At 36.5% G+C, this 25,986-nt stretch overlaps 2 protein-coding genes across 9 annotated transcripts; both read left to right on the top strand.

Annotated features, from left to right (window-relative positions):
• The first annotated feature begins 14,778 nt into the window (after positions 1-14,778).
• Positions 14,779-20,540, top strand: LOC131163088 (BEL1-like homeodomain protein 3). Of its 7 annotated transcripts, none has more exons than XM_058119794.1 (5): positions 14,779-14,922; positions 16,613-17,681; positions 18,470-18,846; positions 18,944-19,004; positions 19,364-20,540. In XM_058119794.1, the coding sequence occupies exons 1-5, from the start codon at positions 14,906-14,908 to the stop codon at positions 19,979-19,981; spliced, it is 2,142 nt and encodes a 713-aa protein (XP_057975777.1). In that variant the 5' UTR covers positions 14,779-14,905; the 3' UTR covers positions 19,982-20,540. The 7 variants fall into 7 exon arrangements, with proteins under 7 accessions (XP_057975777.1, XP_057975780.1, XP_057975785.1 ...); XM_058119797.1 differs by having other exon boundaries at positions 14,795-14,922; positions 16,644-17,681; XM_058119802.1 differs by having other exon boundaries at positions 14,885-15,674; positions 16,644-17,681.
• Positions 20,541-21,747: 1,207 nt separating this feature from the next.
• Positions 21,748-25,329, top strand: LOC131163089 (BEL1-like homeodomain protein 11). Of its 2 annotated transcripts, XM_058119804.1 has the most exons (6): positions 21,748-22,094; positions 22,898-23,643; positions 23,722-24,101; positions 24,174-24,234; positions 24,350-24,534; positions 25,057-25,329. In XM_058119804.1, the coding sequence occupies exons 2-5, from the start codon at positions 23,077-23,079 to the stop codon at positions 24,506-24,508; spliced, it is 1,167 nt and encodes a 388-aa protein (XP_057975787.1). In that variant the 5' UTR covers positions 21,748-22,094; positions 22,898-23,076; the 3' UTR covers positions 24,509-24,534; positions 25,057-25,329. The 2 variants fall into 2 exon arrangements, with proteins under 2 accessions (XP_057975787.1, XP_057975786.1); XM_058119803.1 differs by lacking the exon at positions 21,748-22,094 and having other exon boundaries at positions 22,131-23,643.
• The last annotated feature ends 657 nt before the right edge of the window (positions 25,330-25,986 follow it).

Here is a 25,986-nt window from a genome sequence, read left to right as displayed (position 1 = left end):
GTGGCATGAGTCTCTATATATTAACTTAAGGAGATCTACATATATACTTATATATATATATATATATATATATATATATAATATTATATTATATTATATTATTTAATTAATAATAATAATATTAATTAATTAATTAATTTTTATTTTTAAAAATTTTAATTTTAATTTTAATTTTAATTTTAATTTAATTTAATTATTTAATTATTTAATTTTTTATTTTTTGGATCACTACAGCAGTACAATTTTAAAATGCCATTTCATATACAATTAAATAATGAAAGTTTATATTCATATGGGAACTCATACTAGCCACACACTGATAATAATATAATTCGTCTTACTGAGGAGTGTCTCACCCCATTATACAAATCATTTTTCAGGTCCTTCAGGGAACCATGTTTAGCTTACTACGGGGCAGGGATTATACTTTTAGGGGTAATAGATGGAGCTGGTGAGCCACCAGTGGTTGTATTTTGTTATTTTGTTGGGTTGTATTATATGAATAGATAGTTTTATGTATGTGTTTGGAAATAGTTAGAACTCTGGTAAAGTGTTTTGATGTTTTAACATTTTCCATTGTATGATTTTAATTCCAGTAAAGATAGGTGCATTTGGGATTCCCTAGTTAGGGCGGGTTGTAATATATATATGTGTGTGTCTGTGTGTGTGGTATCAGAGAGTATTTTTATATTTTTTAGCAGTTAAATTTTCGGGTCGTCACAAGTGGTATTAGAGCTTAGGTTGCTAGATTTTGTAGACTATGTCGGATGATCTTACCAGAGTATAGGTTCAAGTAGGACGAGGATAGGAATGGGTAGAATAGGAATTTTGAGTATTGCTTAGTAAGCCTAGAGGCAAAAATTCCTTGACGGGCTTCTACATTTTTTGGATCAGTCGACGGGTTCAGAAAACCACTGCAATCCATTGACGATTTCGTTTCCAAGCAAAAGGGCAGGAACTTGGAACTAGAACGGGAATATGAAATTGACAAAGTATATCGTAAATTAAGAGAGAAGATTTGGGCCGGTATTTGGAATTTATTTAAAGTGAGTATTTTAGTGTTATAATTGCACTAGACATTTTAGGATATTAGAATTATAAATTCATTTTGGTTCTATCTTCAGGATAGATCCTAGGGATAGTAAGGCTATCGCCGGAGGGAGTAGTAGTATGGGGGATGCCCATAAAGGTGGCAGCGATTCTACAATGGCGCTTCGGGATTTTGCCCAGCAGTTTATGGCCAAGGTTATGCAGAGTTCTTGGGGGCAGGATTGTCCCACTCCGGAGTCAAGAGGTTCTATCGATCAGTTCACTTGCCTAAAACCTCCTACCTTCGCAGGAAGTACCGACTCGATTCTTGCGAAGAATTGGATTCGGGAAATTGAAAAGATCATGGTCGTACTATAGTAACTCGGAAAAAAAATATTAATCAATGAATTAATTAAACATTATTAAATTAATGAATTCAATAAATAAATAAATGGAATAGTATGGAAAAAAAACTAATTGAAATAAAGATATATATATATATATATGTGTATATGTAATGTTAATATACATATATATATATATGTATGTATATACGTATATATATGTATGTATATATGTATATATTAGTTAGTAAAGCTTCTTGAAGAAGCTTCTTCATCCAAATTGAATTTGGATTTCTGCCTACGCCTCACAGTCTCTTAGCTTTCTCTAAGCTTTCTCTCTCCTCACGTCTCTCCACTCTCTCTCTCCTCATTTTCTCGACAAATATTCAGCCAATCGAAAAATAGAAAATACTGTTGGTTTCCATTCTCCGTCATCATCAATTTAACCGAAGTGGATTTTTCATAGGAGCGTTGTAGGAACCACTCATAGGTTAATGTAAACCCACTCTTTCTCCTCAATTTTTCTCAAATCTTTAGCTTAATTGACGATCAGGCGCCCTTTCTAGGGCCTAGCGTTGATCTTCGTCAATTTAACCGAAGCGGATTTTTTAATTGAGCTTTCGAGGCACCACTCCATGGCTAGGGTAAGATTTAGGAAAATTAAGAAAATTTGATATTTTTGGGAGTTTAATCATTTATTTAGAGTTTATGGGCCTAAGAAATGTTAATATAATCCATCTTACTGAAAAGTGTCTCACCCCATTATACAAATTATTTCTTTTAGGTCGTCTAGGGAACCATACCTAGTTTACCTCGAGGCTGGGATTAGACTTCTGGGAGTGGTTGTCAGAACTGGTGAGATACCAGATATATTATTTTGTTATTTTGGGATTGTAATATTTAAACAGATAGTGATGTGTATATACTTGGAAAATAGCTAGAACTCTTATAAAGTGGTTTTGATGTTTTTAGTATTTTTCATTGTAAGGTTTTAATTTCAGTATTGGTAGGTGCACTCGGGATTCCCTGGTTAGGGTGGGTTGCATTTATATATGCTTTAGGTGGTATCAGAGAGTATTTTTATATTTTTTAACAGTTAAATTTTCAGGTCGTCACAAGGATAATATCGCTGATTTGTAGAGAGATTTTCTAGGCTATCAAGGCCTCTAACATGGCTAACAAGGAAGAATGTTAAGTTTGAGTGGAATGACGATTGTGAGCAAAGTTTCCAGGAATTGAAGGAGCGACTCGTCACTGCACCGATCTTGTGGATTCGTAATCTACAGTGATGCGTCTCAGAAGGGGTTCGGATGTGTGCTAATGCAACAGGGGAAATTTGTAGCCTGTGCTTCTCGACAGCTCAAGGAGTACGAGAAGAATTACCCAACACATTATCTAAATCTAGCAGCAGTGGTATATGCGTTGAAGATTTTGACACATTATTTGTATGGTGGAAAGTGTGAGATACTTACCGATCACAAAAGTTTAAAGTATTTCTTTACACAAAATGAGCTAAATATTTTACAGAGGAGGTGGCTCAAGCTAATTAAAAATTACGATTGTATCATCAGTTACCACCCAGGGAAGGCTAATGTGGTAGTTGATACGTTGAGCCGTAATCAGGGTGCACATCCGTATCAGCAATAGTAACTGCATATCAGATCAAGATGGATTTAGAAAGATTGGGTGTGGAGTTAGTAGAGGGAAATCACCATGCGCTCATCTCCAATTTGATAATTCAACCCACTTTATAGGAAAGAATTAAAGCTACTTAGATGAAAGATGCAGAATTGGTAAAGATTGCAGATAAAGTTCAGAGCGGGCTGGAGACTGATTTTAATATTTTAGATGATGAAACTTTGAGGTTTTTTAAAAGGTCGTGTGTACCTGATAATTCTAAAATTAAAAATACTATTTTCGAAGAGGCGCATCGTTCCTTGTATATGGTACATCCAGGAAGCACAAAAATGTATAGGGATTTACGGGTATCCTTTTGGTGGAGCAATATGAAGAGATAAATTGCTGAATACGTAGAGCTGTGTTTGACATGCTAGCAGGTGAAGGTTGAGCATCAGAGATTGGCGGGACCATTGCAACCACTTCACATCCCTGAATGGAAGTGAGAGCATATTTCTACGGATTTCGTTTCGGAGTTACCGCCGACACTTCATGGACAATACGTCATTTGGGTAGTCGTTGATCAATTGATGAAAACTGTTCATTTTCTTCCCATCAGATTTGACTACTCCATAAGTAGATTGGCGGAGATATACATACAGGAAATAGTCAAACTGCGTGGTGTGCCAGTGTCCATCGTTTCTAATCGAGACCCACGATTAACATCTTAATTTTGGAAGAGTTTACAAGGAGCCTTGAATTCTCAGCTGACTTTCAGTACAACATATCATCCTCAGACCAATGGGCAAACAGAGAGAACTATACAGATACTGTAAGATATGTTGTGGGCTTGTGTATTAGATTTTGGAGGCAGTTGGATTCAGTACTTACCACTAGTGAAAGTACTCTAGAGGAACCATGCAGGTGAGGAAGCCTCGTGGGAGTCAAAGAAGGAAATGTGTCAGAAGTACCCACATCTATTTAGTGAGGTCCAACATTAGTCAGAAAGAAAGGTAATGGTTCAGGTAAGAATTCATTATATGTAAATAGGTTTTTGTGCAGGTTAATTAGTTGAATGTAATAGTTTTGTGTTTTAAGTGGTTTTGAGAGAATTTTTGTTTTGGTTATTGTAATCTTCCATAACCATAAAGTGAGGATACTTAATAAAATTTTGGTGGTTTTCTTTAAAATGAGGACAGAAGTACTTGATAGAAAATTTCGACGAAATTTATATAAGGAGGGGAGAATGTACCAAACCGTGGATAGTTTGGGGTGTGCTCAGAAAATCGTTGACGGTTTTGAATTACTGCGATTAGGTAAGGGTAAAACGGTGAAAAAGGTTTGGTTAAAAAGGTCAAACTGTCGACGGTTTCAGAAAAATCGTCGATGGTTTTCCCTATGCGAGCAGCTTATATAAAAGGGATCAAGCTCATTTTAATTGTAAAAATCAAATCTTCTCTCTCTCTCTCTCTCTCTCTCTCTCGGTTGCGGCTCTCACTCCCTCTCTCTTCGATTTCTCGTCTGATTTCATCCTGAATCAAGTGATAAACGTGATTTTGGGATCCCGACGGCGATTATCCATAGTTTAACCAGAGTAGTTTCATGAATCCGGCATTTCAGACACTACTCCAAAACTAGGGTAAGGAAGTTATTTTTAAAGTTTTAGTTCGTTATTGGGAGTATATGGGCCTAGGAAGGTTAAATGACTATTATTCTAGGGTTGAGTTGATTAAATTAGGGTTTATGGATATAGGGTTTTGCAATAACGCCGCAGGCACGATTTAGGATCTCTGTTGACCCTATGGGTCATTCCCTGTTTTGATTATGACAAATACTCTGGTATTTAATGTCTATCTAATTTGTGTACAGATTTATATTAGCAAACCAATTGATGGCAGATAAAGTAAAGCATGAAGACCTCGACATATTCATTAATTGTTTTAATACATTTTGGGTCTATAATAATTTTGTTTCAAATGGGTTTGTAATAATCACTGCATATCACACATATAGGATCTGTAAGCTCAGAAATGTCACAGACTGACCATAGGGACCGAATGACCTTAGGGTACCCTTCGGTCGACTGATGCCAGGTTTTTAGGCATACTTGAAAAGACCCTAGGTGTAACGACCCGAAAAATAACGATATTTAAATATGAAAGAGAGAGGGAAATGGAAACAAAAACAGAAGGAAGCAGTAGGCTTCGTCAACGACATCACATTTCAAAGATAACAATAATAATAATAATAATAATTTTTAAGGAATTCCCAGGATTCATCGACGAATACAGGGTTTCGTCAATGAGTGCATAAGGAAATTCGTTGACAAATACAGGGGTTCATCAACGAATTTACTGAAGGACTCGTCGACGAGGTGACGTGTCTCGTCGACGAATCTGACCCTATAAGTAGGAAAAAAATTGGATTTTTATCACATTTCAGCGCCCCTCTCTCTCTTTACGTCCCTCTCTCACTTCTCTCTTCATTTTCGGGCCTGTTTCTTGCCGGATCGAAGATCTGAGGCTACCACGACGCTCCTGGCGAGATTCTCTACAATTCTGCAGGAGCTAATCGTTGGAAAAGTTGGGTTGGATTTCGTCTCAATCTCAGGGTAAGACATTTTATTCAGTATTTATCTTTCCCTTAGTTATAAGAAATGTTGTAGGTAAGAAAATACTGATATTTTGTTCTGGGGGATTGTATTTTCAGGATATTGAGTTAGGAACCCTGCGAGTATAAAGCCAGAATTTTATAGGGGCTTTTCAAAGTTAAGGTAAGGGAAATATGCTATGTTAGGAATTTTCATAATACTATCAGAGATTTCATAGACACATATTTATACCAGTTTATTATACAGTATTTACAGAATATGAGTTTAAATGCTTGTGTGGCTTGAGTAGATTTTCATGGGATGAAGAAATTTATACAGCTTTTATAATGTATCATACTATATTAAATACACTAATATAGACAGTATATACAGTTTACATATTTTTCCCAGTATATGGAGTTATACAGAGTTATAGCATGTCATGTTTCCTATTACCATAACATACAGAGTATACAGACAGAGATACAGACAGATATACAGAGGTAGCATCAAGATGCTACAGATACAGTATACAGAGATTACAGTACTTACAGTATAGAAAGATAGCGTTATGGTAATTTTGGAAACATGGTGAAAATAGTAAGAGAGTATATATGTATATATGTATATAGTATCAGATCCTTGTGGAAAGATTACAGACAGATACAGTACAGATATAGATTACAGAGCACGGTATCGTTGCTATATACAGATAGAGTGCAACCACATATCTCAGATAGTGTGTGGGTATCGTCAGCCGTGCTCGAAGAGGATGCAGCTCCCCAGTTCACTGGGTGGATGGGGCCGATTTGACGAGGTAGTAGTCATTCCTGAGCCTAAGAGTGGATGCAGTTTGGCCGGGTTGAGGTAGAGTAGAGTATATTGACTTATCTGGAGGGCCGACAAGATGAAGTCCCGCCTACGGGTCGCACAACCTTGTCGTGAGGGGTCAAATCATGACGTACAGAGTCCCAGGGATAAAGCATAGTTATGTATATATATACAGTTTTACAGTATATGATGAGTATGATATGATATTATCAGTATGAAAAGTAGAAAATACAGACGATACAATATATTTTAAATTGAGAAAGAAAGATATGCTTTACAGATTATTTGTTGTATTACAGTTAAGTTATTATTTTAAAAGTATCTTTAACTTAGTTGTCACACACTAGTAATAGCATATTTCCATTTACTGAGCGTCGTCTCACCCTATTATTTTAACAATTTTAAGGTGAGCCAATTAGGCGAGCAGATCAGGCTCACGGATAGAGAGTAGTTGGATTACCCTGGTTATAGGGTGAGTTTTTGTCAAAGTTGTGTATATTTTTTAGTAAATGATGCTGGAGGGGTATTTTTGTATGGCTATAGTCTATAAATACTGGATTCTGGTATTGTATAGTATATATGTGAATGGTTGTATGATATGTGTTCCCGCTGCTTAGGTATGGATATGGATATATATAATAAAAAAAAATGGTAAGAATTTTGAGGACGTTACACTAGGTCCCTACACAAATGCACAAAATAGTCCCCACACAAATGCACAGTTGGCCAAACTCCGATAACATATCGTGTGTCTGTTTATATTTCTGAACTTTATATTTACCGCGCGTGTATGTTATAATGTAAATGATGCGCATGATTTAAATTTTCGCATATTATATTTATCGGCGCATTTGGGATTGCATAGAAAGACCCTAGGTTGTGATATTTTGCTAACATCTGGTTTAACCTAGGAATAAGTTTTAAAATTTTCAATTTAACCCCTCTCTTAGGAATACACCAAAGCTAACAATCGCTGTAGGCATTTCTCCGGAAATCAGGTAAGGGGATAGATTATGTCAGGTATTTTCAGAAAATTCACCGATTAATTCGTAGTATTTAATTATAGAAATGATACATATATGTTTTCAGAATATCCAGGCATATGAGAATTATGATTATGAGTTATTGTATTTTTTAGGAAACTGGGTGTTTGATTTAAGTAAACCCTAGAAGTTGATTTAATATTATTTTTCAGAAAAATATAATCTTCCCAGACAGTTAGCATCTTATAGAATAATACACAAATTGTGTGGCATGAGTATAAATATTTTACTACAAATATTAGCATGTTAGATTATTTTATAATTACACAGAACAAGCATGATTTGATAATGATTTTTAGAAAACTATAAATAGTACATAAATTATGATATTTTTCGGTATGCTATGATATGTTAGCCAACCCAGATGCTGTGATATTTCAGCCAGCCTAGTGCCATGATATTTTAGCCGACCTAGTGCTGTGACAGTTCAGTCAGCCCAGTGCTGTGATCATATACATATAACAATTTATTCAGAAATGTTAATATGACAAATTTTACATAGAAACATGAAACGACTTACGTTATAGTTATTTATAAAATGTACTATATGATAGCAGAACCTTGATGGTTTTGTTTAGTTTTAGAGCACAGTACCGTAGCTATTAGTTTAGATTACTGCCACCACACGTCTCAGATAAAGTGTTGGTGATTAGATAGTCGATTGAGCCCATAGTAGAGTAGTGTGCCCCCCTGGCAGTTCGGACCACGCTGGGTAGGCCAATCGTACTTACAGATGAGTCAGTTTTGTCTTAACATGGTAGGTCAACCATTATTAGGTCCCGCCTACAGGCTGCACAACTTGATCATGTGGGGGTAAAACATGATATTAGCTAGCTAGCTATCGAGGAGAGAATTTCAGTATTATACAGATATAACAGATGATTTACATGTATACAAAAAAATTTTATGACACAGTATGCTTATGTTAAAATATGATTTCTTCATACTTATACAGATATGAGATCTCCAAACTTATATAAATATAAGAACAGAACTACCTGATTTATCAGATACAGTTGATGATGTACAGTATATGTTTATAATACAATAGAACTCATGTTGCCATACACCAATGACAATCTATCCCACTTAATGAGAGGTATCTCACCCCAGAATTCGAACATTTCAGGAAATCTAGACAGACGTGTGGAGCGAGCTTCGAGGTAGAGGAGGTTGTGGTACTGCCCTAGTTCTAGGGTAAGTGTTTGAGTCGGGGGATGTGTTTTGTGTAATCCCTAGGAGTTTTTATGGAATTTGAGGATGTACATGTATATTTATGGAAATTATAGAACTCGGGTATTGTATATAAGGTTCAGGTATATCATGTTTTCCGCTACATAGATGGTATGTATTTATGGACAGGTATATCCCCAGTACCCCACTTTGGGTTCAAGTTGACTTTGTTTATATTTTGTGGTATCAGAGTTTATTATGTAAAAAAAAATAGCAGAATTTTTGGGTCGTGACACCAAGTGTATTCCGAGGGATCGCTCTAATGCCTAAGTTAGGGAACTTGGAATGATTATGTGATTGCAACCGTAAATGAGTGTGTTAGCTCTGGTGTATTCCCAAGAGGGGGTGGATTGGAATTTTAAAATTTTGTTTTAGGTTCAACTAATCCAACAACCAATATTACACAAACCTAGGGTCTGTCTATGCAGTTCCAATATGCGCAGATAAATATAACGTGGAAATTAAATCATACGCAACATTCACACTATAACATACACGTGCAGAAATATAAATTGTGGAAATATAAACAGTGCACACACGATATGTTATCGGGGTTCGGCCAATACTACCTACGTCCCCGCCTTAGCTACACCAGCACAAGGATTCCACTACGGCTCACTTAACGAGTGGAGCGACACCGTTTATAATCAGGTCAATTAGCGGGGCTGACCTCAACTTACACCTTAACAGGATGGCGCACCTAGCTTTCCTAACTAGGTTTAAGTCAATCTAGGACTATTCAACAAGGCTAGTCTTCCTCTTCAAGCCCACGCCTGGAATACAACTAATACAGTACAAACCAAGCTAGGTATAGTGATTGTGCTTCTCAATCAAGCAAATATGTACCAAATCACAATCAATCAATACACATCAACAATATAGGAAATGTAAGCTCAGTGATGTGACTATGTGCAATCAACACTCAGTATTATGGATAATCTCAAATATGCACAAGGGTGTATAAATAAGGTTTTCTTTGAAACACAATATAAAATATCTCAATGCAGCTTAGGGTTTCAAAGATGTCAATGAGAATATTGAAACAACCCCAACGATATTTTCTTCGATGTAAAAGGCACAAAAGTTGTTTGAAAAATAAGCTTTGGAAAATGGGTTTTTGCACACACAAAAATGTAGCACAAAGAATTTTGCAACGAAAATGCAAAGATCCTAAGGCCAATGAGTTTTCCCACACAAAATTTATCAAATGAAATTGGTGGGAAACACCCTTACTTAACTCTCAAAAATCAAGCACAAACAATAAGCACGGGAGAGAGTATTTAGCAATCTTAGGATTTACCATAATCACACTTGGATCACTCACAATGGATGGATGATCAAGGAGAGGAGTGTATGTGAGTATTTGGAGGTAGTATGGGCAAAATAAGGTTGTGGATTTTTAGAGAATTTTTACCCTAATCTTTTTGCAGATGTAATTTTGGGACCCGCAGGCAAAATTTAGAAAATTAAGTAGGGTTGTTAAATGTTAGTTTAAATATTAATTTGAGGTATATAGAGCCTAAGGAAGGTTAGATGAGTATTATTTTGGAGAAATAGATTAATTAACCTGAGAGTTGAATTTCGGGCGCGAAGGGTGTAGGATTTTGGATTCTAGCGAGACTCTCAGTAAGCCAGGTAAGGGGAATAAATTATAACAGTCTTTTTATGAAAATTATGGGTTGAGAAATATGTGAAAATAGCGTATGTTATTTTACCTAAAATTTATTATGATATAAATATCAGATGAAATTTGTGTGGCATATGATTTATATTGAGAAATGTTTAAACTGAGTTAGATGATTTACCCTGTGAAATATGTGATACTGCAATGTGTTTTAATATGAAAATTGAAATATGAGAAAATGATGAAAGTGAAATGTGCAAGAAATGTATTCTCTGAGAAAATGAAGAAAGGTGAAATATGGAAATGTGTTTTGAGAAATATTGAGTAATTGTGAAATAAGATATGTACATGATAGTATAAGATGAGATAAATTATGATCTGAGATAATATCATTTAAATGATGAAATGTGTTGAGAATACTAATATTGAAATGTGAATATGTGAAATGAAAATATTGTAATGTTAATTCTGCAATATGAAAATGAGAAATGTGGAAATACGTGAAATATGAATGATAAAATGTCAATACCGCATAATGATTGCGGGTATGTGGTAGTAAACCCTTTTGGATGGTTATGATATTGAGCACGGTACCGTTACTAATGGTGTTAGTGCAACTACACGGACTCTTGGAGCGTGTGGCGTGACAGTCGACTGTGCCATTGTGTAGGGTTGTTAGGCCCCTTGAGTCCGGATCAGGGTTATAGGCCGACCAGTCGTACTATAGATGCGATATGTGATATGATATTTGATCTAACCGGGTCGGCCAACCATAGTTAGATCCTGTCTTCGAGCTGCACAACCTTGACCATGGGGGGAAGCATGGCATGGATAGAAAGATCCTCAAGGTGGCCATGAGTTACAGACGCGATGTTGGTATTTGCTATCGAGGATATTAATGAGCCGGAAAGTAAAATGGAAACGAAAAGTGAAAGAATGATAAAATTGACTAAAATGAGAAATGAAAGAAAGAATGGAAATTGAGAAATAAAGAATGATAAAATTGAGAAATGGAACCGTGTGAGTTAATAATATAAATAATAAAGGCGAAGTGAGACTCTTCGCCTGAGGGCTTACTGAGTAAGGTGAGTGTCCTGATAGGTATCAGATGTGGCCATACCCAGCTGCATAACGTGTTAGGACAGAAGGAAACTACCTGTATGGGCGGGTAATCTTCCTTATTCTCAGGAATTTCGCGAATAATTATGTGTTGGATATCATTGAATTTGATAAATGGTTTTAAATCTTATAAAAGCTTGTGTTGTATATTTATACGATTATGAAAATGTGTATATCAGTGTATTTTCTCAAATGAAATGGTGATTTGAAAAGTAAAGTGTATTATAATTGTACTCATATGGCCAAACACTGTAAATAATTTATTCATTCTTACTGAAATGTGTCTCACCCAAATTATCTAAATTTTTCAGAGGACAAAGATAGGCCAGGTGGTAGAGCTCCGTGATCATAGGGAGCTGGGACCCTGATATACAGGGTGAGTTTGGACTAGGGAGGTGTGATTCCCTAGGGTTGTATTGTTTTTGGATATGAGATAGTATTGTGTATATGTGTATATTGATACTCTGGGTATTGTATTATGAATGATATGTATATACTGTCTTTCATTGTTAGGTTGTATAGTAAAATAACTTTTTACCCGGTACCCAGTGCGGGTCGAGTCGTACGAATGATAGTAGGATTGTTGACGTGGTTGATTTGTGAATGTTATGGACGACATGTGATTATTTATTTATTATTGAAAAAAAAAATTTGTACGAAAATCGGGGCGTCACACCTTTAATTTTCTCGGGTAAAAATTCACCAAACTAGAGTTTAAGTCGACCGAACTTATGGTTCAGTTGCCCGAATAGACACAATGAAAAATGCACGTTTTCATTGTTCAGTAGCCCGATTTTATGTTCGGTAGGCTGAACCAAGGCAAAAATCATTCTTTTTGCGATTTGGTCACCTATCCCTAAGTTCGGTAGCCCGAACTTATCAATTTGATCGCCCGAGGGTAAAATGAACTATAGGTTCGAGCGGCGCCCGGGGATGATGAAAAAGTACATAGTACTGGTTTGGTTGACTGAGGACGCTACGGTCCTTTTGAGTTCGATTTCCCGAACCCAAGTCAACATTTTGTCCGATCAGCGGTTCGGACGACCAAGGAAAAATATACTGTCAAGTTCGGTCACCCGAAGTCACAAGATTTTGTATATTAAGCCCAATTTCAAAACATAAAATTCCTCAGATAATATATGTGATGATGGGGACAATCCAAAGTTTAAGTGCTGGGACCTAGGGTTTTTTAAGGTCATTTTACTTGTCAAAAAAATCTGGCGATCCCTAAGGTCTTTCTATGGTTTGTGTATGATCATTTGCTGAGCTTACTTCCTACACGCATGACATGCAGAAATTATTACAGACTCATTTAAACTGAAATTATTACAGACCCAATGATAAACATAATATGAATTATAACACAAGATAAATCTTCTGGGTCTTCAAGTTTTACTTCATGTGCCATCAATTGATATGTTAATATAAACTTACACACAAATTAGATAGTCATCAAATACTTGAGTATTTGTCATTATCAAAACCAGAAATGACTCATAGGGTCAACAGAGTGAGTGATAATGAGATGAGATCCATTACCTTTTTTAAGGGGTGCTTTTTATAGACATTCGAGATACATTCTTATTGGTTTCTCTACTAATGAATATTTATTTGAATCATAGGAGTTATATTTTAACTATGAATATGTTACTAGGTAGTAAAGATTACTGTGATATCCCCTCACTTCGAAACCTATTTTTTATTGATCCCATGATGTTTTATTATTTTTGGTCTTACATAAGTTAATGTCGAATTTAACGGCAAAGTTTATTTTAGGTTATATAAGTTATGCCCTTACTTTTGAATCTCAGAGTTACCTTTTTGACTTAATAGTATAATGCATTTACTATAAGTCCTTTTATTATCACGAAATTCGAATTAAGTCATCAAACAAATATTTTTAGGTCTCATGAGCGGTGCTCATCAGATGGACCAATACTCTGCTAAGTAGTGCTCGTTTCCTACTACTTAATGAGCGGTGATCATCTGATGGGCCTATACTTTGTTGAGCAATGCCCATCTCTTGTTGTCTCCTAAGTGGTGCTCATCAGATGGACAATTTTTTTGCCAAGTATAACTCGTCTCTTATTGTCTCATGAGCAGTACTTATCATATGAGCATTTTGAATTTACTAGGCAAAGGAATCTCCATTGTTCCCTTGGTAACGAGTGGATCAGAAGTTCTATCTAAGGTTTCCCTTATTAAGGGTTGGTTACGAACTTATTTTACTAGTTTTTTCAGTTGATAAATTTCTTGAGTTTTTCTTTGAATTCCTGGGACTGTTACTCGTTAATGTCGACACTGTTGACTACTTCTACTTTCTTTGTTGGATATAAAAATTTCAAGGTTGCTCCATGCAGCACCATTGCCTTATCCTTAGGCGTCGATTATACTTGAACAACTCCTGTTTCATAGGATCTGTCGTAAGATCATGCTAAACATGTATTTCACCTTCTTTTGGAAAACTAAAAATTGATCTAAAAACACAATTTGCAACGAATTATCTAGTGATGGGGAGTGAACCAATTAGGACAATTGATACCCAACGTCGAGTTTGAATTTAGAATTGTGTGATGCAGTCATGGTTAAATTTTAGAAAGAAATCCTTTCAAGGTTTCTCACAGATGACACCAACCATTGCTACAAAAATTTATTCGGGAGAATTTGAATCAATCGCAATTTGATCACTTGCTAAAAATGAAAGAAAAATAAATTCTTTGGCGGATTGTTTTAATGTCTAAGTCAGAGAATTTGGAAGAATTATATAACTGTAAAAGTTAAAAACTAAGTGAGAATGAGATGAGATCCCTTACTTTCCTTAGGGGTCATTTTTATAGGCATTCGGAATACTTCCTTATTAAGTTTCTTATTAATGAATATTTATTTGGATTGTAGGGGTTAAATTTTGACTATAAATATGTTACTAAGAAGTAAAGATTGATGCGCTATCACCATATTTTAATTAATGGGCATTATCTTTTTTCCATTGACTTCTTAATATTTTTAAATTTTTGGTTTTTTATAATTTAATACCGAATTTAATACTACGGTCTCTTTTAGGTTATGCTAATACTATAAATATAAAACAATTAATCATTAGAATATAAATAAAAATATTAATTCTCAAAGTAAAAGTCTCGTAACTTAAAATGTAATATTATATAAATTTAAATATAAAAATATATAACTATTTTAAAAATCAATTCTTAAATAAGTTAACTAATGATTAAATAGTTTTAATCTATATTTGAATAACCTATTTGATTCTAGTAATTTGATTCACGCTATAACACAATATCTACTATAATTTCAGCATAAAAGAGAACTGAATAATTCGCGACGGAACGAATAATCAAATGAATATTCCACTCATTGATATGTATTGGCTTAGGCGAATCGTTTGTCCGAATTTTCATCGTTTTCGCAGGTGTACTACTGGCTGGGTGCAAGAAACTATTGCGTGAATGTTTCACGAATGTGGCTGTATACGATGTACGTACTCTAATATTTATGGGATTTATCAGATCAAGCTTACGCGTCTGAAGTCGTGAGAGTTTGTCACTTTCACCAACTATAAACCTTTTTTTTTTTTTTTAAATATATTTTGTTTTGTGGTGTAAACCAACTATTAAGCTTCTATGATACAGCTAACGCAGCACACAAACACGTTTCTTTAAATATGTCGATTTTTCTTGCAATTATGAGGTTTTTAATGGAGGTTTAAGGGAGGTTTTAGGTCTACCTACTGGTGGTTAGCCTTCGAGCCCCTCAAGCAAACGTTCCCCCACCCTCCACAGCCACCAACAGAAACCCCCAACCACCGCCATGGCACCATCCCTGTGTCTGACTTGCTGAAGAACTTTCTGGGTTGTTAGCTTTCGCCAAATTAGGGTTTGTCCCACGTGAGAATGGTGGAATGATCGACTCAAAAATATACTATTTCTTCTTAACCCCCACAATCAAAAAGACCCTAGTTATTATCCCCTTTGTTTTATAATAATTATTTTATTTAATAATTATTATTTTATTCTCTTTTTGATTTATTTATTACTCGGTTAGGTTGGTGGCGCTATTCAATGATAAGGGGAGGTGTTGTTTGGGACTGTGTTGGGATTGGTTTGTCTTTGTCTTTGTCTTTGTCTGGGGAGGATTGATTTTCTCTGCAGATTGGGGCTTGAAAACATTTTCAAGTCCCGTCTGCTTCCCGCTCGAGGTGCAACTTTTCTTGGGGCTTTCAGTTTCAGGTATCTTATATTTTAATTTGGGTTTTTGCTTACTGTTTCTGATTATGTACTGCGTTTCGGGTGGAGCTGCTTGAGACCCTTGATAGCGTTTCTGATAATGACTAGAGGGACTGGAAAACAATAAAGTAAAAGAAGTTTCTTCTAATGGGTTTCTTTTGATTTGGGGGTTTCAGTGTCTGGGTGATTTGTTCTGGTTTATTGGGGTATATTTGACAGCATTATTTCTTAATTGATTTGTTTTTCCTAGATTGCCTGATCTTATTTTTTGGAGTAGCTTTTTTATTTTGGTTCTGTAATGCTATCCTTGTGACAGATTTTGTTATACTTTCTTTTTTGGGTGCCAATATAGGGTATGTGACATTGAGTGCATGACGATGGCGACAATGGTCAAAGAAACCATTTTAAAATTAATTTATTTTTGAAAGAAACTTATTGCTGATTTTACCTGTGGATTTAAGCTTCTGGGTAGTTTGGTTTTAGGTCTCTTTTGCCTTACCTTCTACTCCAGATTTTATGGAGAATCCTTTGGTATGTATTTGTAATCTCCTTCAGAGATTGTCTGGCCGTGTGCAACTAGGTGTTTCTGTAGCATAAGAATCTGGTTTACTCTAGTTAGTGAAGGTGTTTGGAATGATAGAGATTAGCAAGTCTTCTTTGCTAGGTAATTTTCAATACTAGGTGCCATGGATTTTCAGTGTTTGTTGGATACTTGTTTATTTGCCCTCCATGAAGCCGCCAAGGTCTTCCCTGATTGAAAACTGCGTTTTTGAATTGCGTATAATTTTTAAGCTTTTAGGCCGATATTGAGATTTTACTTTTTTAACTTTGATAAGATTTGAAAACTTGAGAGAATCTTGGACAAATTTTCCCTGAATTTTGATAAGTCTTTTTATTGAGCATTGCCAATTCCTGATGCGATTATTTTTTAATTAAAGCAGTGGCAATGCTTGTTCTGCTGATCATCAACAGGAAACCTCTGGGATAGAAATGCAAAAGATGGCTACTTGTTACCCAGGTTCAAGCAATGAAAGTGATGCCTTGCCAACTCCATATATCCAGAGCCCAAAACTTGCTGCTTATGCTGAACAACGTCTCCTTCCTGGTAATGTTGTGTTGCATCTGAGTCAAGCTCCTTCTGACGGGTCTTACTCAGAGACATTAGTTGGCAGTTCTTTGTCCCATCACAAATGTGTTGAAAACCCAACTGTAGGTGGCGGAAATGAGGTAGTGTTCATTCCACGAATGGGTGACTCTGTGTGTGCACAATCCATCAGTGGGCAGTTAAACACTGCAGCAGGGGATCCGGTTGGCAACTCTTTTATGCGGGATCCTCAGATGATACCAAGGACACAATCGGGCATTCTAGATGGTGAACAGAATCCACAATATCAAGGATTATCTCTCAGTCTTAGCTCAGAGATTCCTTCAACCGTACCTGGGCATGCTCTTCCATACCAGTATTTGACTCCAGGTCTCTCTTCAATGCTGAATACTCATTTTCCAGGTTTGTGGGTAGATGGGTGTGGGACAATCTCTTGTAAAGATGACGAAAGTTCTCAAAATAGTGTGTGGAAGAATTCTGAATGTTCACCATCTGATTTACCTGGAGGCAATCATAATGCAACCAAATTGGGTGATTTAAACAGTACCCAGTGCTCAATAACCTCCCGAGAAATGAACCCGTATCCATGTCAATATGAAATGCCAGGGTCTGTGAGCACCATTCTTAACTCCAAATACCTCAAGGCAGCCCAGCAATTGCTCGATGAAATAGTTAATGTTTGGGAGGCATTGAAGCATCCCAAGTTTGGTAAACATAAAAACTTCCATGTGTCTGGTCTATCTGAGGAGACTGGTGAGAGATCTAATTCTATTACTATGCTTACCTCAATCAACGGGATTTCTTCAGAGTTCAACGAGTCGGTTACTAACTCCTCTGAGCTATCACCTGGAGAACGACAGGATTTGCAGAACAAGAAGGCTAAACTTTTGTCCATGTTGGATGAAGTAAGCTACTGTTTCTGTTTTCATTTTAGTTTCTATATTTGGTATGGATGCCTGTCCTCTGGTAGGTACTTATTTGGTATGATATCTTCTTTGTAATTCCTACTAAAATACCCACATAATTAGTAGCAAATTTAGCAGCATGCTATGGTTCCTTAACCCCCATCATTCATTTCTTTTCCATTTGGACAGCCATCATTCTGATCTTCTTTGGGATAAGAGAAGCCATCATTCTGATATTTGAACATTCTAGTTTCTCTGGTTTTCAAGTGTTCTCAATCATTTGTACTATGTAGAACACTGAAGAACTACACCATCATGCATAACGTGTTATGTGCTATGACTTCAGTGGGATTTTTAATGGAAGTTAATAGCATCTTGCTAAAGAAAGACAAAAGTAAAATGGAACAAATATATTTTTTGTGTGCATTAAAAAGAAAACAGTTAAGAGGGGGAAAATGAAGAGGAATTGAATTGGGAACCAACATTGGAGAGGCCTTAAGGAAGTAAACATAATACTGTGGAATCCCTCAACACAGGGGTCCCGTTTTTGGTCCCTTGAATTACTTGACCTTGTTCGTCAAACTGTAGTGTGATTATTGGGTTTAGTTTTTGGTTTTGTATCCTTTGCATGTGCATTGCATTTTCCTCTCCTTTTTATTTATATTCATTTATTTATTTATTTATTTTTGTTTTTCATTAAGAATGCTTTGCTTGATTGCTTCTGATGTGCATTTGCTGAGATGTGGCACTTTGATAGATTACTTGTGATTATGCCCCTTTTTTTGTAGGTAGACAGAAGATACAGACAATATTACTATCAGATGCAAATTGTGGTATCATCTTTTGACACGGTGGCTGGTTGTGGGGCAGCTAAATCTTATACTGCACTTGCCCTCCAAACAATTTCCCGCCACTTTCGCTGCTTGCATGATACAATCGCAGGTCAGATTCAACAGACCCAGAAAAGTCTTGGGGAGCAGGATACTTCACTAAATTGTCAAGGAGGAGGAATAACTCGCCTCCGTTATGTGGACCAGCAAGTTAAACAACAGAGGACTCTTCAGCATCTTGGTGTTATCCGACATGCTTGGAGGCCACAAAGGGGTCTACCTGAAAGCTCTGTTTCAATCCTTCGTGCATGGCTATTTGAGCACTTCCTTCATCCGTAATTTTCTTTGGATCTTCTTATTTTGATGATTCCTTTGCTAATAACGAGGGAACTTCTATCTCACTTTTCATATGTTGATTTGTTGTTTCACCAGTTACCCAAAGGATTCAGAGAAAAGCATGTTAGCGAGACAGACGGGCTTGACCAGAAACCAGGTATCTGACCAATGGGTCATGTATACATTGCCCTAATAATGAACAAAGTGGATGACTTCTGGTATTTTTATTAATGACCTTAAATTAAATTGATAATGGCTTCTTTGTTTGTATGTGGATGTGTGACACTTGTCCAGCACGTTTCACTTCAATGTTTCCTAGCTATAATTTGTGGACCTAGAGAATTGTTAGTCTTATGACTCTCATCCATCCAAACACACCAAGAATTTCTTGTGATTTTGGCGAACCTTCTGTCATGTAGACACAACAGTTCTAATTCCTCAAAACAATGCTATGAAATTGAAATAAATTCCCTGTTCTTGTTCTGATAACTTGGCATTATTTTGCTCTTCAATCAGGTTGCAAACTGGTTTATAAATGCGAGGGTACGTCTTTGGAAACCAATGGTTGAGGAGATGTACAAAGAAGAGTTTGGTGATTCAGAGTTAAACTCTAAATCTTCACCTGAAAATGCAGCCAAACCTGCCAGAGATAACTCCTGGGCATCAGAAACAAGGGGGGAGGAGTTGCAGGAAAGTGCAACATCAAGATTTGCTGATAGTGGCCACCCACAGCAATGCCACAACTTGAAGTCTGATCTTATCCCAGACATAGAAATGAATGGACCAGCAGCAAGTGCAAACTTTCAGAATGGTGCTTATGGAGACGACATGATTTGCATGGTGCAATTACAGGCTAATCAACGATCTAATGTAGATAATCTCGGTGTTTATCACAGTGAGATTTTTCCACCAGACCAAAATGTTGCTGGTGGTCTTGTGGCTGCTGCTGCTGCTGCACAATATCGTATATCCAATTTGGACGATGTGTCAGTTGACAGCCAGGTGTCACTTGCATTAGGTTTGCAGCATTGTGAGAGTGATGCGGCGTTAGGTGGGTCCCATTTCAGAGGGGATGATACAGGAACCCAACAGCACAGGTTTGGGAAACCTCATCTGTTACATGAGGTGGCTTGAATTAATCCCTGCCTATTACAGCTGAAACAGAGTTCATCCCGAGAGAGGTACTTTTTCAAAATAAAAGCAGAAATGGTGTGCCTTGATCTGTTGCTTTGGTGCCATTCATTCTACTTGTGGGTCCCATTTCAGAGGGGATGATACAGGAACCCAACGACACAGGTTTGGGAAACCTCATCTGTTACATGAAGTGGCTTGAATTAATCCCTGCCTATTACAGCTGAAACAGAGTTCACCTCGAGAGAGGTACTTTTTCAAAATAAAAGCAGAAATGGTATGCCTTGACCTGTTGCTTTGGTGCCATTCGTTCTCCTCGTGGATTTTCCTAGGATTGAGAGACAGATGCTGTATGATTGTATGAATATGATTTGTTGATATGGCTAAGATAACCATTGTAATTGTAATATAACAAAGAGATCAGCAGTAGCTTAGTGAATTTGTAAAGATACAACGATATTCTTGTGTATCATGATGAATAAGGACTATGTACAATTCTTGCCAAGTGTGACATTAATGTATTATGTGACATTGAATAAAATGCAATATGGGAGTTGGTTGATTTGCTGGTTTAATGGGATTACTGTGGAGTGTGGGATGCCAGGTTCGTACAATTTTTTGGCATTGTGCACAGTTGTATAAATTTTAATTATAATTTAAATTCTGCACAGATTCATATAATTCCAAATCTATGTTAAACATAGCATTAGTGAAAACTTTTGATGACAGGAACAATTTGGCGAAGTTTCTGACATGGTGAGAACAGTAGGCACTGGCATTGCATGAAGTTACTTTTATGAAATTCTCATGGAAATTAAGGGCCCATAAAGGTGGCACGCTGGAGACTGTTTAGAACCTTTGCAGTGAAACTTTTTATTTTTTGTTTTTTAAAGAGAAAAAGCATGTCCCTCCTGATGTAATGTTTTTTATCTTCCCAGACCTTACTGTTTTTTTTTTTTTCCCACCCCCATCAATAGTTCAATGGAAGAAAGTGATTTTGCCTCGGCAGGCTTTACAAGGACAAGGGTGTCAGAATCTTCCTTTGGAAATGGACTGGTGCTTGCTCAGATTCATGCAGGCACTTTAATTAGTGAATGGGTATTGAGGTTTAAGAAAAGGTTTTATGTACAAAAAAGGGTGTTAAAAAAATTTTGATTTTTTGCACAATAAGATTAATAATTTTACAAAAATAATAAATCACACATTGCACTTTTTGTTGAAAGCGAATGAGTAAATTCATGCATGATAACAATGCATACGAAAGCATAATTTTTTAACATTAAATTTGAATAATATAATTTTATATTATATTCTAATTTAGTTTATATGTATGTTTAATTTGTTCAAGTTTTATTAAGAGGCAGAAATTCAGGGAATGTGGGAATGACAACTGTAAGAAGCTAAAGGAACAAAGATTGCAATCATTACCAAAGCATCCAAATGGACCAACCCACACAGCACATCCACAGTGATCCACCCAGAATCAATCTCATCAGCAAACCAAACCCCAATGCATAAAAGCAACGGTACCATTTCTCTCTCTCTCTCTTTCACACACACATACACACACACACGCCAGCAGTCATCACTGGAAACTTTTTTTAATGTATATATTTTGCTTTCCACTCTTTTGCAATATCAGTGTCCTTTCAACATCCCTTTGGATCTTTGCAACACCTAACGGGAAAAAGTTAGATATTCTTATGTGGTCACAGTGCTGCAGATTCACAAGCATACAATCTTAAAACTGGGAGTGCAAAAGATAACCCGCCCTTTTCTCTTTCTTTTGCACATTACAGAAACCCCAGCAAGCAGAGCAATTTCACATAATGAGCTGAAAGTGCTTTCGAGTCTTCCAAAGAACTTAACCTTAGGCATTTAAAGCTGAAGGGGGTTAATGCACTTTTGCTTGTATTCTTGTCAGGGAAGATAGGGGACCATCTTTACCCATCACTTTCAGCATAAATATTCGCCTAATTAGCTTTGCTTCTTTGAAGAACTTGCAGGGGTCTATTTGTTTTCTAGGTGTCATAGCTTTCTGCTGTTTGTGTATGGACTTGTCTGACAAGCAAGAGAGAGAATCATTTCTTCCTCCTCCGAATTATTGACAACAAAGGTATGTTATATACTTATATTTGCACTCTCATAAATTGTTGCATTCTCATAAATTGATTTTTTTTTTTTCCTTTCCCTTGCTTGCTTTGATATTAATCCTTAATAATGAAATCTGAGTTGCATACTGGTTTTTTTTTTTGTTTTGTGGGTTACTTGAACTCCGTTTGTCTCTGCCCATCAGTTAATCTGCTCTGCTTTTAGCTCCCTTGATCCTCTGTTTTCGTTTTCTGATGCAACCTTTTTGTTTCTTTGCTCTCTCTCTCTCTCTCTCTCTCTCTGCGTGTGTTTGTGTGTGTGTGTTTGGTTGAGGTTGTTTTATGATTAGTTGTTTTTGCCAGCCTTATGACTAGATTATCACTTTCACAATCCACACAACTAATTTTTTAAGGTACCATGATGTTTTTCATGTCTTAAATGTTTTGCTTTAATTGGAGCTCTATGGTTTTAATGACTAATTATTCTCACTGCCCGGTAGCTTAGAAATATCTTTGACTCATGGTCTCAGTTGCTCTGGGTGGTGTTTAATATATTTTTCCAGTTCATGCTTGAGGGTCATACCTTGGAAGGTCTTTTGCTACCATCCCATTCTCTTTATGTTCCTATATTTCTAGTTTTGAACACCTGAAATAGCCAAATCTAATCGTTTCCTCTACCACTGGTTGACATTAGATTCCTCTTGTTGGGTACTTTCTTATGATGATTTAGTTGCTCTCATTAAATTTAGATGAAAACGACTTGCTGGAATTTATAGCAAGATCTTTGATAGATTATTGTTCTCATTTCTTGTTACTATGGTCTTGCAAGAATCACCACCAAATCCAGATTCAAATATTCTGCACCAATTCCCTATCTCAGACTCTATTGCCAGTCAAAACCAATTTAGTAACGAACATTTTGATGCTTATGACTCTGATTTAAGAGGCAATGACACATTCCCTCCGCCACATGGTATATTTCCAAGCATTCATGCTCTTGGGGAGAGAATGTCTAGGTCAATGGACCTTGTTCAAGATCCTGCAGCGACAGAGAGATCAGAGATAAGCCACACCAGACATTTGATGGATCTTCTGGGAACAGCAAACGAGGCCAATCACCAAGCCCAGAGGCTCTCGTTATCTCTTGGCTCCTGCATGCTTGTTCCATCAGTTCAATACGGGCATAGGTCCTTAAACTCAGATCTCCTTGGCTCTAATTACTTGATTTCTGGAGCAGGAGTAAGGGAAGCTTGTAATCTAAGCTTTAGTGATGAATACTCTTTGGCAAGCAGTTCTTTTCCTTCCTCCGATTTCTTAAATAGAAATGGAACTGGATCCTTGGTTACTGTTATTGGGAATTCAAGATACTTGAAACCAGCTCAGTACCTCCTTGAAGAATTTGTTAGTGTTGGTGGGAAGGCCATTGACTTGAAAAATGACAAATATGTTGCAAGGCTATCACGGAGCAGGAGGGAAGCTCTTGGACTTCCTTCTGAACTAAAAGATGGGCTCTTATCGACTGAGAAACATGAACTTCAAATCAAGATTACAAATCTTATTGCCTTGTTGGAGGAGGTGGGTCTAAAAGATTTGGAATAACTTTTTTCTCTTCATTTGACTTGATTGCTTCTTTATTTTCTACTCCATTTTCAGGTTGATAGCAGATATGAAGAGTACTACCATCAAATGGAAGAAGTGGTGTTATCATTTGAAGCAATTGCTGGCTTAGGAGCAGCCAAATCCTATACAGCTCTTGCACTCCAAGCAATGTCCAGGCATTTCTGCCACTTAAGAGATGCCATTACATCTCAAATAAATTTGGCAAGAAGAAAGGTTTCTAAAGATTTACCAAAGGTTAGCATGGGTTTATCACAACTCAGCTTGTTTGATCAAGAGACTAGACAAAATCACGGGTCTCTTCAACAGATTGGAATGATTCAAAACCAGCGGCAAGCATGGAGGCCCATCAGAGGGTTGCCAGAGACTTCTGTGGAAATTCTTCGAACTTGGCTTTTTGAACACTTTCTCCATCCGTATGTATTTTAACCTCATGGAGTGATTTGATGCCTTGTAGTCCTTTGAACTGAATAATGGTTGTCATGCAGTTATCCCAATGACTCTGAAAAGCTCATGTTGGCATCCCAGACTGGCCTGACCAAAAACCAAGTAATTCCTCAACAGTTCTTTTTCCTGCCACAAAAGTTCAAATTCTGTGCAGATATTTCTTGTATGATTTAGACTGATTCTGATGTTAATGTGGGTTCTTTCATGTCTGCTTCAGGTTTCAAATTGGTTCATAAATGCTCGAGTGCGGTTGTGGAAGCCTATGATAGAAGAAATGTACAAAGAGGAGTTTGCAGACTCTTCAGTAGAACCCGATCCATTATTTGCAAGCTGTTCTATGACAAGGGATAGTGTCACATATCTTTCAGATGAATGAAAATAGTCAGGGAAGATCTGATTAAGGTAGTAATTACTGTTTTTTTTGGCCTCAGATTTGTTGTATTTTCAGTTTGACAGACAAACACAGCTTTATTTTTTTTTTCAATATTATGTTCAGAGACATCCAAGCATAAAGTATTTTGGAGTATATGATCTGGTCATATGGTGCTTGAAGGATATGATATTAGTAATGCTATGTTTGTTCCACGCAATTTTTGTTTTCATTCTATACATTATTGAGGAAAACAAACTTGGACCTGCTTGAGAGTGGAAAATTTCTTAAACATCTGTTTAGGCCATGCAAATACGGCAGCAGAAGGCAGCTCTTTAAAGTAATTTTATGCAAAACATAACCGCTTATTTATGCTGCTCTCTTTTGATGTTTCTCTTAGCTCCAAGTATGCTGCATTTCTCATGGCACAAACAGAAGTTGTCGCATAATTTAACATGTTGATATCAGCCTTAAATTAATCATTATAAGGAATGTTTTGCATATGTTGATGGATGTCAACCTCTATCTCCTAAATTTGAACGGTTTCTGTGCAGATTTCCTCAGGACTGTGCACAAATGTGATCAACCAGAAACATCACTAGCCTGAAAGATCTCGTGGAGTTTTCAGTATCAAAACCATGCACATGAAGTAAAACCCACTGGAAGCACTTTTACATATTTATTGAGTTTAGTTTCAGAGTTTATTCAACAAAGGGAATTGAACGATTAGTATGATAGTTTGCTAACTGAGAACTCAGTGATATTTATTTATTTTCAATCTCTTTCTATTTCTTAGATAAATACATGGTGCTGATGTTTGTTATCAACTACTCTGTTTGGCCCTTACTATATATATGATCCACCATTAGTTCATGCATGAATCTTGTCACGTACCTGGTATGAGCCACCTGCCAGCTGAAAGTTGAAGGATGGATACATTTCAGTAGTTTTTCCCTTGGATTACCAAAGGGCTGCACAGGGCACGAAAGGGAACAATAACATAAAAGATCACAATGTATCTGCGTTCATGCATACTACCGGAGCTTGTTTAGTTGTTTGCAACAAATGCATTTCTTCATTGGAACTACACTCAAGTATGTCAAGTAGTAGGTGGAGATATCTTTGTACTAGTCTCGTTTTCAAAAATGTGCTGTTTGGAATTTGGCTTGGGCTAGTTTTTAAATGGTACCCTTGAATTCTTTGTCATCTCCAATATGAAAACAGTCTATTTTTGAGCATGCAATGTATACGAGCAGCTCATTTAATTCATGCTTCTGTTCTCTCAAAAATTAATCACAACAGCTTTTCTAACCTTGAACCCTCTTCCATTCCTCAGCAAAAAGTAGGGGAAACATTGGCCTGTGGATTAAATCAACAAAACATTCAAAAGAACTATGATGGAATATATTCATGTAATGAAGTAAAATGAAGTGCTTTTGGGGTTTGGTGCTCATCTCTACTGGGAATGAGTTATTCAATTTTGT

Source organism: Malania oleifera, chromosome 8 (genome assembly GCF_029873635.1).
Source record: "Malania oleifera isolate guangnan ecotype guangnan chromosome 8, ASM2987363v1, whole genome shotgun sequence".
NCBI lineage: Eukaryota > Viridiplantae > Streptophyta > Magnoliopsida > Santalales > Ximeniaceae > Malania > Malania oleifera.
The sequence above is the reverse complement of the archived record's forward strand: the minus strand, read 5'-3'. Positions and strand labels throughout refer to the sequence as shown.

What these genes read in the sequence shown, in the direction of transcription:
- LOC131163088 (XM_058119794.1), top strand. An exon ending in TTTTGTCCATGTTGGATGAA is followed by an intron (nt 17,682 to 18,469) that starts GTAAGCTACTGT and finishes CTTTTTTTGTAG; the next exon opens with GTAGACAGAAGATACAGACA. An exon ending in CGGGCTTGACCAGAAACCAG is followed by an intron (nt 19,005 to 19,363) that starts GTATCTGACCAA and finishes CTCTTCAATCAG; the next exon opens with GTTGCAAACTGGTTTATAAA.
- LOC131163089 (XM_058119803.1), top strand. Translation starts at nt 22,885, where the DNA reads ATGGTCTTGCAAGAATCACCACCAAATCCAGATTCAAATATTCTGCAC. An exon ending in TTTGAACACTTTCTCCATCC is followed by an intron (nt 24,102 to 24,173) that starts GTATGTATTTTA and finishes GTTGTCATGCAG; the next exon opens with TTATCCCAATGACTCTGAAA. An exon ending in CTGGCCTGACCAAAAACCAA is followed by an intron (nt 24,235 to 24,349) that starts GTAATTCCTCAA and finishes TGTCTGCTTCAG; the next exon opens with GTTTCAAATTGGTTCATAAA.